The 14,170-nt window shown below is 35.0% G+C and overlaps 1 protein-coding gene across 1 annotated transcript in view; it reads left to right on the top strand.

Moving 5' to 3' along the window:
• The window catches only part of TMPRSS11D (transmembrane serine protease 11D), a 62,297-nt gene that overhangs the window by 45,377 nt on the left and 2,750 nt on the right, over positions 1–14,170 (top strand). The window contains exons 6-9 of the mRNA XM_050790010.1: positions 2,703–2,741; positions 4,434–4,611; positions 10,284–10,543; positions 11,984–12,126. Of these exons, the coding sequence (XP_050645967.1) occupies positions 2,703–2,741; positions 4,434–4,611; positions 10,284–10,543; positions 11,984–12,126 (620 nt within the window). The remainder of the gene's footprint in view (positions 1–2,702; positions 2,742–4,433; positions 4,612–10,283; positions 10,544–11,983; positions 12,127–14,170) is intronic.

Here is a 14,170-nt window from a genome sequence, read left to right as displayed (position 1 = left end):
TCATTTTTCTTTGTAACATTTATCACAATTGAAATTACAAAGTTATTTGTGTAATTTTTGTATTGTTTGGCTTCATCCTACACTATAATCGTCCTAAAAAAAAAGAACCAGTCAAACTTCTTCATCCTACTACCCTGCTACCACCTGGTCTCCATCATATAACACATATTCAATAAATAATTCTTGCATGACTGAAATAAAAAAAATAATATATGCATAGAATTTTGACATTCCTCCAAGTTGGTCATGTTCTGCTAGTTTAGTAAGTCATGATTTCTTCACTATGAGCTCAAGATTAAAAAGATTTTGATGATTCCCACACTAGACTGGTAGGTACCAGTTACAGATGTACTAACTGTTAAATATTGAAATGCTTTCCTATTTGTTAGTAAACAATTACTGCATCAGGCCCACAAAGTTGTCTTCCGAGATGCTTCAAATCCACTGCCCCTCCAGCTAAAGAGTTATGCTTAGCAAAGCAAAGAACTCTAAGACACTGCTCCAACTCCATAGCCTGATTACATCTTTTATGACTGGCCGATGCTCATGCACTGCAGTTTGTTAGGTTGTTGAATATTACCTCTGCTTCCACACATTAAGGAATTCTCATGAATGCACTTCATGAGTGTTTATTTACTTAGCATTATACTAGACAATATGGTGATACAATGGTAACATAATAGCAATTTCCACCTCCAGAGCCCATAATCTAGTTGAAGGGAAAGATATTCCAACACAAGAGTGTTGACAATCAAGATAGAATATGATCAAGGGCCCAGTGTGAGGCCCAGGCAGTGACCACTGCAGGAATCTAGGGAAGAAAGAGACCAGCGTGCTTGGGATATCTAGCAAAAGTTTCATGAAGGAGAATGGACTTTGACTTTGAAATATGGGTAGGATTTACATATTTTGAGATGAGAAAAAGAAAATTGCCAGAGAAGGAAAGCGTGAAAAAGGAAAATAGTCTGTACCGAACGTGATGCTTTGACAGAACAATGAAGAAAGGGGCCTGCTGGAATGATTGATTAGTGTTCATCATTCACATCATCATCATCAAAACACTTATTTAATGAGAACTTACTATTTTTAGGCATGGTTTTAATGCCTTATATGAATTTTTTTCTTGATTAATCCTTACAACAACCATATCCCATAGATAGTTTTATTGTCCCCCTTAGAAGAGATAAATTGCCCAGGCTGACACAGTCAGTATATGAGGCAGTCAGGATTCAAACTAAGTCTGTTTTGTTCAAAAAATTAAGAATGGCCAGCTTTTTAAAATGTTCTGTCTCCAAAAGTATGATTTGGCTCCACTGAAGCTTGCAAAACAAATGTGATACCCAAACCTTGTGAAACTTTTAGTGGGAAATAACTTTGGATAAATCGGTTTGAGAGAGCATGGGAACCTGTCTTGAAAAGTTTTAATTTATCTTGCAGGAAATAAAAATGATGGGTTTCTCAATTTAAAATTTCAATCAAGGAAGGATATGATCTAACATAACATTTTTTAGAAAGGATCAGTCTGGTAAGGTAGAGGTGCATAAACTGAAAAGGAGCAAAAGTGGTGGAATTCAGTTAGAAAATTGTTGTAACTGTACTGATGTCAAATGATGAAAGCAGGAACTAAAGTAGTAGCAAAAGGAATGAAGAGGAGAGAATAATTCAAAACATAGAGGACAGAGGTACAGAATCTGGAGATTATAAGACGTGGAAATGATGAGAAAGGAGGAGTTTGAGACAATTTCAGATTTTGGAAGTGGTGTCATTTTACTAAAAGGAAAGAATGAATGGCAAATTTTGGATAAAATTGGGTCACATTGCGTTTGATATGAGTGTTGGACATGCAGAGAAAACAGTCTTGTATGCAGTTCTTAAATTGAAATAGACAGACCTTTACCATCTGATACTGACATATTTTCCTTTCCAGGCTCACCCTCTATTTCCCTAAACACAACACATGCTCTAGCTCTCCTTACTTTATTGCTCCACAAACATCTTACACCTCCAAGCATTTGTGCCCACTATACCTTCCATCTGAAATCTCTTTTGTTCCCTTGTGTGCCTGAAAAATTCCTTTCAGATCTTCAAAATATAGTGCAGATGCTATTTCCTCTAGCTCAAATGTTATCTCCTCCATATAATTTATATTAGTTATTCTCTTTTTTCTTTTCTCTACTTTGCACTTACATTTATTTGAATGATTGCTTGATTAATTTCTATCTGTAAATTATGTGAAGGCAAGTCCTCTATATTTTGCTCACAGTTAAATCTGCAGCACTTATTATAGAATGGTATCATTAGAGTAATATGCGTATATTTAAGTACATGATAAATTAACTTCCCTTATAGCATTTATCATATTGCATCTCAATGACTTGCTTATGTTTCTGTTTTCCCACATAAATTGAGTACCTTGAAAGAAGAGATAGCTATTAAGTATTTAATGAGAAATTAAAGTACAAACTTTAGTATGCGTAACAACAAATTGGGAAAAGGTGGTAAACAAAGAGATTTGTAGGGCCCATGAGTTAGAGATTGTTTCAGCAGGTCTGAAAGGGAGCCTAGGAATCTGCATTTTAGAGGACTCCCCCTACAACAAGTAATTCTGCTTCTTGTTTTCTGAGTACTGTACTTTAAGAAATTATGGTGAAATGATATACAGCCTTTACTGTATTTATCTTATTCTCATTTTTAAATTCTAGCACTTACTGACCAGGCTGCAGCAAATTGGCTTATTAATGGTAAGTTTTTAAATTATTTTGTAATTATAATTTGCCAAATCATAAAGAGTAAAAGTGCAAGTCTTTTGTGTACTTTTGGCCAGGGCAGTGTCTATCAAGTTGATGTCTTTGTTCTTAGTTCGCTCATGTGGTGTTGAAACAAGACAGTGCTGATCCCAAGTGTCCCATGGAATGGACTTTAGGTTTCCCCTTTCCTTTTAGAAAAAGGAAGAAGTTGTAGTGGAGGACTACCCACTCTGTACTCAAAATTGGCCTCATGAAAATTTCCTTGGCAGCTTTGAGAAGCTTTTACTGCCCTGGTTCTAAAGTGGCATTTCTGCAGACTTACAAATTATGTTTGATGACACCATTTATGTAGCTTCTCCTAAACACTAGAGTAGCTTGCTTTGTTGTGAATTCAGGTTAATCACAAAGTATAATAAAAAAGAATTATGAGAAGTCTTCTCAGCTTTGGGTCTATAACCTGAAGGAAAAGTCACTACTTTTCAACATCATCCTATGTATACTCAGGCTAGGATAGCAGAAATGCAATCCCTAGAAAACAGCAACTTACTTCTCTGACCAAAAAAAATGCAGTTAAAAATGAGTTCAATGTACCTGGTAGCTGGCCTATCTTAGGTACCTAAGTGATTTTACAAAGTGATGCTAGTCCCAAGAGTGTTTTTCAGCTTCACTACATATTTAATTCATGCTTATTGTTAATGAAACTGTGATAAACAATTTACTAGGGTATTTGTTTGGGTGATGCCACAAAGGAACATATGTATATCTTAATGAAAGCCTGGTCCTCCTTTATCCAGGAAATTTGCTAGGAAAAAAAGCCTTTAGATGGTTGTGCTATTAAACAAGGGCACTACTTAAGAGCCAACCCAGCAATAGTTGTGCAATTTACCATTAATTTCTGAGTAATAGACCACAAAAGAGAAGAAAATCATGGGAATGGGAGTTAAGAGGAATCGGGTGATCAGCCTACCCCAGCCCATTTCAGCTCTGGCCAGGAGAGTGGTCACAGGCTCTTTGAAAACATTTAAATAAACCTTATTTAAATGAAACCCTCTGTCACCCTCAAGAATATTCTGTGGTATAGCAGCTCCTTTTTGAGGGCATGTTTGGTAATACAGCATCAGTCTTAGACTGGATTCTACAAGATGAACTGCAGTCACTAAGGGGTCTTTTGGATGAGACAAGTTTTCCTCCAACTTCAGTGTGTGCATGAACCTCACATCAAAACACAGCTTTAGATTTGTCCCATGATGTGGTTCTGAGAATCAGCACTTCTAATAAGTTTCCAGGGGATGCCCATGCTGCAGGTCCACAAACCACACTGAGCATAGCAAGACCATTGAGAAAAAGGAAATTTCCCAGGAGTCTGTGGCCTGAGCTGGCACATTCAATAATGATCTCTCTTAACCTCAACTCATAGGGAATTCCAGGGAACTCTGAAACTGTCCAAAATTTGAAGCCCATATGCCAACTAAATTCAGAAATGTTCTCCAAAATGCCATCTATAAGCAACAGTAGTCATAAATGAGTTGTAAAAATACATTGATCATGCTTTTTGGAAAGTCCAGCATGTCCTCAGGAAGAATGTACAAGGCATAAAAGTCATAAATTATGGAAAAACTCTTCAGCTTCTTCCAAATGTAAAGGAATCATGATCTTCCCAGCACATTAATGCCCTTTTCTCATCAGAATGTGGGGCCGGTCCAGACCTAATAACATTGTCTGAGCAGAGAATCATTGGAGGCACTGAGGCTGAGGAGGGAAGCTGGCCATGGCAAGTCAGTCTACGGGTAAATAATGCCCACCACTGTGGAGGCAGCCTGATCAGTAACACGTGGATCCTGACAGCAGCTCACTGCTTCAGAAGGTGAGAACACCGCTACCTACCCATCTGGGAACAATCAGAATAGACAGGTCATGAAGACTGCACCCTAGGATTGAATTGAGCCAGAAATAATTCAGTACAAAAAAATCAATAAGAATTTTCTTCCTATTCATGAGAGGAAAAGCATTTTTCCCCTTTAGCATGCTAATTTAGTGCTATTTCTCTGTTTCAGGTAATAGTATATTAGCACAGTAAAGAACAAAAATTTATATGTCAGAATGTTTTTTAAATCCTAGCTATAAAAGCTTAAGAAATTTACTAAATCTCCACAAGCTTTATTTTTTTTTTTCCAAATTAAGGGACAACACTGTTATCTGTGACTTAGTGTTACTGGTAGCATTGAGTACACCAATGTAAACATATGTTAAATGTCAGCAAAATGAATTGTTGTGGAAGATTTGTACATTATATCATGGAAGCTGATGGCTAACCTAGAGACCACCCCATGCCATTAATTTATTCATTCATAAAGATTATCGAGTATCTAGTATGAGCACAGTGTTATATATTGTAGAAGCTACTAGTATAAACAAAGTATTGCCTCTGCCTTCAAAGAGCTTACACTCTAATGTTGGAATTAGAATGCACAAAAATAATGATCAATTACAATGAGTAGCATAAATAAAAATTTTTTAAAAAGGCAACTTATAAGAATTCTTAATTGAGGTGACTAAACTATTGCCAACTCTAGGGTGATATGCTGCCAGTGGAGAGTAGGTTGCATAAACTTACCCTATTGGTAAAAAGAAAAGTTCACATTGCTCATAAAAGAAGGATTTTAGACTTCAGCATAACTAAAATCTGTTTGTTTCAAACCTGCCTTGTTACTGGGGCATCATAGACCACAACAGTTGTTGGGAACTTAAATCAAAAAGTTCACCCAGAAAAATAATGGAGATTTGAACTCGTGTGCCCGTGATCATATCAATTTTCTTCTCAGACTCTTACTCTAAATTGGACTTCCTTATCACACACACACAGTCTTCTATAGCCAGATCAATCCAGTCTTATTTCTCAAAGCATTTACCTTGAGCTTCAGATAAACAGCATTGTTCTCTTGCCCTGGACTCTTCCTACATTTCCCTACCTATGAGTATCTGCTCAATCTGCTTATCCTTGAAATGTCAATGTATTTCCCAAATCTCTATTTGAATTTTATGAAATTTTTGATAATTTCTAAGTAGTCTTTTTCAGATTTATAGGCACTACTTCATGGTACAGTGCCTGTTACAAAAGTATTTGTTAAATTTAGAAGGAATAAAGGTTTAAAAGACGAGGGTCGTTTCTGAACTAAAGTTTTAGGAAATCCCAAATTATTTTGAATTTTTCTTATAGTAATTTTATAACAATATTTTTATATGCAGTGAACACATTTGAAATTTCAAAAGATACTTCCAGAATTACCAGTTTTCTGATATAGATTGGCAAATTTATTACTACATCCCAAATAACCCAAGAGACAAAATTCACAAAAACATTTCAATCTTCATTGCCACTTGAAAGGTCAAAAAGCAGAAATGACACGCACTGATTTCAATCATACTCTTGAATGTGGGAACCAGGAATTCAAATACCTGGACTTATCAGGCACTTAGCATAACCAAGAATGGAATAGAAACCTTACTGGATTCTAAGCCCTATTCAGGCCCAACCACCAAAAACTAAGTAAATGATATCACTATAATGAAAGCCACAGTTATAAACATCACCAATGATGACCAAAGGAATCCATGGAACTTTGAATTTTGCCACCCCACATCCTTCTATTCATTACCATGATTGATCCACTAAAGCTAACAAACTGCGTGAACCTTGTATTGGGTCCTTCCCTAAAGACCTGATTGTCACTGAGAACCATCAGTGAGCATTTGTTTGGGGCACAACCAGCCTTACATCGAAGTACATAGAAGTGATGAGGTGTTATCATAGAGGATTATCGAATTATCACCTCTTCTATGTAGCTTTCCCTGATACTCTCTTTCCTCTACATTGAGTTCCACAGAAATTTGTTTATCTGCCTTTAACAGTTGTCCTCATGATTTGTGATATTTGACTTACCTCTTGTCAGTTTCCTTCACTAGTGTGGAGTTCCTCAAGGAAAGAGATCATAATTACTTTTAGTTTTATTCCTGGAGACTCATATTATTCCTTATACAAAGTAGACACTTAACAATGGCTTCTTGAACTATAATTAATGAAAATAATAGCTACCTTCATGAAAGTTCACTTTGTGCCAAACACTATACTTGACATAATACATTTCTCATTAATGCTTAAAAATTGTGTGAGAAGGTATCACCAATCACATTTCTTATGTAAATAAACCCCAGAGCTATTAATTAACTTGTCATAAATAACACTTTTAATATGTGGCATAGCCAAGATTTAAATATAAATGTGACTGGTTCCAAAACGATGCTCTAATTCACTAGCTGGAAAGAAGAAAAGGAGGAAAATAAACAAGTAGGAGGAAGAGAGGGAGGGAAGAGAGAAAAGGAAGGAAAGAAAGAAGAGTCTCTTCAGAACTTTCACTGTAAAGACTCCGAGCAAAAGAAGTTGAATATAAAAACAATCATGGGTTTGTTTTCTAATGTTTTTTTCTTCAAAATTTTTAACTCAGGTTCACTCTTACACAAACTACTGTGTCTTATAAAAGTATTTCAGGTCATAGAATTTTTATTTTCTGTATTAACTTCACTATCTAATCTCCATAAAACTCCTAAATTGGTATTATTTGGTTACATTTTGTTTTTACTCAACCCTTAGGAACAATGTTAAGTTAATCAGCCCTCCAAATCACAGATCCTTATTTTCATCAGTCTGTACAAGGCATTTCTCTCATTTTATTTTTTTTTTTCTCCTGTCATCCCTGGATTTCACTTCCACTGCCCTCCTTCTGCCCATATGCCTCATACTAATATGTTCGAAATATACATGTCTTAAAAGTACATGCATGCACCTACAAAACCTATAGTGCTTTTTGGTATGTATATGTCTTTAATTTAAATAAGTAGCATTGTGCAAAAGTCTAACATTGTTTCTTACCGTTTTCACTCAATCCTTGGAATTTTCATCTGAAGCACTGCTGCATAGCACCCCACGGTATGCAGTCACCATATTTCCTTCATCCAATTAGGTTGCATGACCTACCTTCCCATTGCCACAAAGAGCACACACAAAATATTTGTGCTTATCTTTCTGTAAACCTCCAGTAATTTCAGAAGCACACAAGCAGGCTGTAAAATATACCAGAATACTCTCTGGGTACTTAAATCTTTACCAGTAATGCAAAAGAGGTCCAATTTCCCTCCACATCAACATTTAGTATTATTCTTTCGTTTAAGTTTTATCAGTCTTTTAAATGTACATAAGATGCTCATTTTTATAATTTGAATTTCTCAGATTCCTAGTTTGAGTATCTTTTCATATATCTAAGAGCTGTTTTGATCTCCCCTACCATGAACTGCCATTGATACTCTTTGCCTATTTTATAATGGTTTTACTGCTTATTTATTACTGGTTTACAGACTTTTAAAATATATTCTACACAAATTTTAGATAGTAAACATTACCAATCTTTTCCCATGGTTTCTCATTCATCTGGTAAATTTAGATACAGTATATCTCATTTTGATTTAATAGAATTCATTCTTTTTTTACCTTTTAGTTTGTGTTTTTGTTGTTTAGCCAAAAAGTCCCTATTCCTAGGTCACAAAGGTAATGTCCTTTTTTTTTTCACGCTACTGTTCTATCTCTGTCTTCCTCTATGTATATAGACGCACATATACTGGTATACACACACATATACATATATATGAGGGGAGTTCAATAAGTTTATGGAAAATAAAATTAAAAGATAAAATAAAAAATTATAAACTTTATTTCTCAACATAAGCTCCATCAAGTTCAAGACACTTTTGTAAGCAATAATACCAGCCATACAGTCCATCCCTAAAGAACTGAGGATCCTGAGAATTTAACTATGTCAATGCAGTCTTTTTTACATTACCTTTTTACAGTACTTATTGAAGAAAAACAGGTGCCCTTTAAAGATTGTTTTAAGATTAGGAAACAAAAATAAATCAGAAAGAGTCAAATCAGGACTGAAAGGTGTATGCCTAGTGATTTCTTACTGAAACTTTCATAAAACTAACCTTATTTGATGAGAGGAATGAGCATGAGCATGGTTATGGTGGAGAAGAACTCTGGTGGAGCTTTCCTGGACACTTTTTCTACTAAAGCTTTGGCTAACTTTCTTACTCTCATAAGAAGAAGATGTTAGTTTTCATTGACCCTTTAGAAGGTCAACAAGAAAAATGCCTTCAGCATCCCAAAAATCTGTTGTCATGACTTTTGTTCTTGACTAGTCTGGTTTTGCTTTGACTGGACCACTTCTACCTCTTAGTAGCCATTGCTTTGATGGTGCTTTGTCTTCAAGATTGTATTGCTAAAGCCATGTTTCATCTTCTGTTATAATTCTTCAAAGAAATACTTCAGAATCTTGATCTGAAATGTTTAAAATTTCTACTGGAAGCTCTGACCTTGTGTACAGCTGATCTGGGCAAAACAGTTTTGGCATCCATCAAGTAGAAAGTTTGCTCAACTTTAGTTTTTCAGTCAGAAATGTATAAGCTGAACCAGTTGAGATGTCTATGGTGTTGTCTATTGTTTCTCACTGTTAATTGTTGGTCCTCTTTAATTTAGACATGAACAAGATGAAATTTTTCCTAGCAAATTGATGTGGATGATCTGTTGATGCGGACTTCACCCTCAACCACATCTCTTTCTTTCTTAAAACAAATTATCCATTCATAAACTGATGACTGGGGGAGACGTTGTCCCCATAAACTTTTTGTAAGGCATAAATAATTTCACCATTCTTCCAGTTTCATCATAAATTTGATGTTTTTTTGCTTCAGTTTTAGCAGCATTCATGTTGCTTTGATAAGAGCTCTTTTCAAATTCATGTCTTAGTCCTCTTAGTGCCTCAAACTGATCCTGTTCAGTATAACAAGTTAGTATAAGTCTATTTGCATGCAAAAATTTTTGAAATCCATGCATAATTTGTTTATAATATACATTTTCCATGAACTTTTGAAGACTCCATACGTACATATGTATATATATGCACACACACACCAAGATCTTCAACCATTATCAGACTTAGTGCAGAAAAATTATTCATCCAGTAATAAGATAAGAATGCCCCTTGTCATCACTACTATTTAAATGGTGCTCCTGGCTAAAGGAAAAGATAGGAATTGAAAGAAATTAGTTAAATCTAAAATGTTTATTATTTCAGGTTTCTTAGTTGCTTAAATGGGAAGGGAGGTATGGACAAAAGAGAAATCAAAGATATTTGTGTTATGCTACTTATCATTAACGTATCAGCATAACTTCATTGGAGTAGAAAAACACCAAGATCACCCCAAGATATGTTTTCTAAAATCTTCTCCATTTCTTTAGACAAGTGACCATGTATTCTGCCAGTGAAGAATTAAACTCACTTGCCAGCTTATAATGCAGGAATATATAACAGAGAGATGTGGATCCAATAGTTTCTGGATAGTGGTACAGGATGGCTAAGACAACTTTATATATCTGAAATGTTCACAAATTCCCTACTCATATAACATGTTTTCATAATGTTTTAGCAACTCCAATCCTCGTGAATGGATTGCCACCTTTGGTATTTCCACAACAAATCCTAGACTAAGAATGAGAGTAAGAAGTATTTTAATTCATAACAATTATATATCTGCAACTCATGAAAATGACATTGCACTTGTGAGACTTGAGAACAGTGTCACCTTTACCAGAGACATCCATAGTGTGTGTCTCCCAGCTGCTACCCAGAATATTCCACTTGGCTCTACTGCTTATGTAACAGGATGGGGTGCTCAAGAATATGCCGGTAAGTGTCTCAGAAAAAAAATTAACAATAGAAATGTCTTACATTTGCTATTATGTAATTTTTTTAAATTAGGAAATGCCTGGAATAGGTGTTTCTATTCTTCTACAGACAGAATCATTCTATATTCTGTTCAGACCAAGCTCTGGCTACCCCTGAGTTTCCTTAGCAAAGCAAAGCAATGCCCAGGAACTATGGAGAATTCTCAAATATAGTAAAAGGAAAATGTAAAACAAAGTTATGAAGAACATGAGTTATTTAATAATACGGAGATTCTATAAGATTCAAACAGCTTTCCTATAAACAATAAGAAAGATTTTGTTTGTTTGTTTGTTTGCTTGCTTGTTTTTTAGAGACAAAGACTCTCTCAGACTGGAGTGCAGTGGCGCAATCATGGCTTACTGCAGCCTCAAACTCTGGTCTTAAGAAATCCTCTTGCTTCAGCCTCCCAAGTAGCTGGAACTATAAATAAGTGTGTACCACCATAGCCAGCTTTTTTTTTTTTTTTTTTTCTTTTTTTTTTTTTTCTAGAAACAGGTTCTTGCTATGTTGCTCAGGCTGGTCTCGAATTCCTGCCCTCAAGTCATCCTCCTGCCTTGGCCTTCCAAAGCAATGGGAGTATTTAGATTAGACATTCTATGAGGCCTTAATAATTCTCAAAGTAGTAATTGCCCTTTGAAGTATTCTAGGATAAAATAAATCCTGCCTCTATGCAAAGACTCGATCTGTACATAAGCATTGTTTATATTTGTTTATTGAATGAATAAAATGGAAACTAAAATGAGGACAATGCACAAGAGCTACTAGAACCAAAGAGAAAGTAAGAGTATCAGCAAAGGAGTTGAAGGGTAGCATTGACAATTTCCCTGGGCTTTTACCCATGTTGTAGATTGTCTCTCCAAGGAATAATACAAAGCCTTAATAGTTCTAGAACATGTTCTATTGTGTTTTTGTGGCCCGAAGTAATTTGGTGTAATAAATAAAATTTGCACCAGTCATGAAAAACTGGTGGTGTCATTCTGAGAGTACATCAATATAAAATAGACTAGTTCTTTAGCCTTGAACCTAGGCTGGTTTCTCTTTTGCTGCTAGGTTAAAGGTTATTCAATATGTAATCTTCCAATCCAAAGTCTGTCAGTGGATAATTTAAATTCTTTTAGTCAATTTTAAGATAGCAAATTTGTTTTCTCTAAAGGTTTAAGGGGCACTGTGTCACAAAACTAAAGCAAAAAAAAAAAAAAAAAAACTGATCTGCGAAAGGGGTTATCTTCATCTAGTTGGAGAATTTTTGCTGCAAAGAAACTCCAGAGTAAATCTTTAGGAGCCTTCACTGTTAAATATGAAATAATGTTTGGAGTACACTTATTTCTTCTCAAATTTATTATAGGATCAATAATGTACATATCTTGAAGTCCATTTTTTTCCTGCTTTTATACCAAACAGGCTCCACAGTTTCAGAGCTAAGGCAAGCACAAGTCAGAATAATAAGTAATGATGTATGTAATGCACCATATAGTTATAATGGAGGCATCTTGCCCGGAATGCTATGTGCTGGATTACCTCAAGGTGGAGTGGATGCATGTCAGGTAAGCTCAAGACAATCTCATCCATGTCATCATCCAAGAAGTGTATGAGCACTCCCTAGTATGTGATAATGTGATAGACATAAAGGGAACAGTTACAATACACAGTTCTGTTCCTCTAAAATTTATAATCTAGATTTTAGAAATAAAAATTTTTATGAAGTTTATCTATCATGAAAGCATTCACTCTGAGAGGCCACATTACAGAGTAGTTAACCATCCAAAGCCAAGAATCAGAAAGATCTCGATTTGAATTCCTTAACCTCCATTACCAAGTCACTTTATCTAAAAGCTGGGGATAATCATAATAGCACCTAACTTTTTGCGTACTAAGAAAAATTAAATGAAGACTAAATATGTCAGGCACATTTTAAGCAGCAAAGAAATCTCATCTATTTCACTGTTGTTAATGTAGACCATGGTCACTGGTGTTAATAACTTTAACCTCAACCTTTTAACTGCTATGAAGGATTAAATAAAAAATTAATCACTATATTATAAAATTAATATATATAGTAAATGAATTTTAAGAGATAAATAATAATTTTTGGACACCTTGAAGACAGAAACTTTATACAAAATCCTAGTAATTTAAGTCACAAAAGCTCCTACAATAATGAAACAGTACAAATGAAAAAGAAAAGAAATAACTATTAGATTTGGATCTAGCCCATAATTTTTAACCAAATGTACAAAAACAAACAATAAATATGAAATTCTCACTGTAAAGTGATTAAAATCAAATTTTAATTCTAAAATGTTAAATTAAATTATCTAAACATAATTGATGCGGTTATGTCTTTTAATAGGTTTTGTTCACATATCTGAAATCCAACTCCATATAGTAACAGGAACAGGTAGTGTCAGAAATGGAATATTCTTTTAGCCTGGAGTTTTAAAAAATCGATCTGTTTACTTGAGGAACTTGTTGCTGTTTTTCTGGGTGAATTGTATACAGAAGGACAAGAATTATTCTTCACATCAAAAGGTCACTGACTTTCATATTTAGTGCTCATGGTCTTTAAAAAGTGGATAAAAAGTAGTTCTCACATTTTAGGTAAAGCCCCCAATCCATGAGCACTTTTCCCAAAATGAAACATTTTTATCAACTGTAAGTTGTGTGTAGGTGGAGATTTGTTTTTCAATTGTCAAGATACTGTTAATTACCCAGTCCTTTATCTCCTTTCGGTGGAGATGTCTCTGTAGTAGGAAATCCTTCCTGTTTCTCTGTTACTACTGGCCCTGAAACAACAAATTCTCAGGTTTCATGAGAGCTTTCCAAAGAATCCATCAATCAAATAAGCAACACACCTCCACACTGACAACTCCAGACCTACTGAGAGCATTAATTAAGACTTAAAAATAAGCATGAGTTTTAAAGGGGTGTTATTCATTATTTTCCCATTTATAATGGCCTTACCTTCTGTCCCTCGGTGCATACAAATTATTCTCTTCCTTCAAGCCCAGTTCAAACCATAACTCATCATGATACCGTCCATGTGTATTCCACTCTAGGCCTCACTGATTTTTAACTGAAATACTATAATGCATAGTCCACACTTAAAAAAAAAAAAAAAAAAAAAGGACACAGCACTTTACATAAGAACTTAAAAGATCTTATTTGTTTTGTCCATTCTTTTGTTCATTTTTACATTCATTAATTCAAAGGAATTATATTAATTACTTTCTAAGCACCAGACATTATGTTAGCACAACAATACTATCCCTGCATTCAGCAAGCCTATGGTCTACAAAACAGGACACAAATTCAAATGTCTGCAGTCAGGCAATGAAGCTGGCTAGATATGGAAAAATTACAAGTCCCTCTTGCTTTAACATTTACTTGCCCACATTTGGTCAGACATCATGCAAAATAATTTCTCACTATAGAAAAAGCACTACAAAAACAGTAATAGAAAGTACTGAGAACTGGTTAACTGAAGCATGCATATGTCATATAACAGAAGCAGGTGACAACCAGCTTCACGAAGTATTTGCCATGCATACTGGCACTTCACACACTGACTCTTCTCCCCATCTAGACCAG

Source organism: Macaca thibetana, chromosome 5 (genome assembly GCF_024542745.1).
Source record: "Macaca thibetana thibetana isolate TM-01 chromosome 5, ASM2454274v1, whole genome shotgun sequence".
Lineage (NCBI taxonomy): Eukaryota > Metazoa > Chordata > Mammalia > Primates > Cercopithecidae > Macaca > Macaca thibetana.
This window is presented reverse-complemented; position numbering and strand designations above follow the sequence as displayed.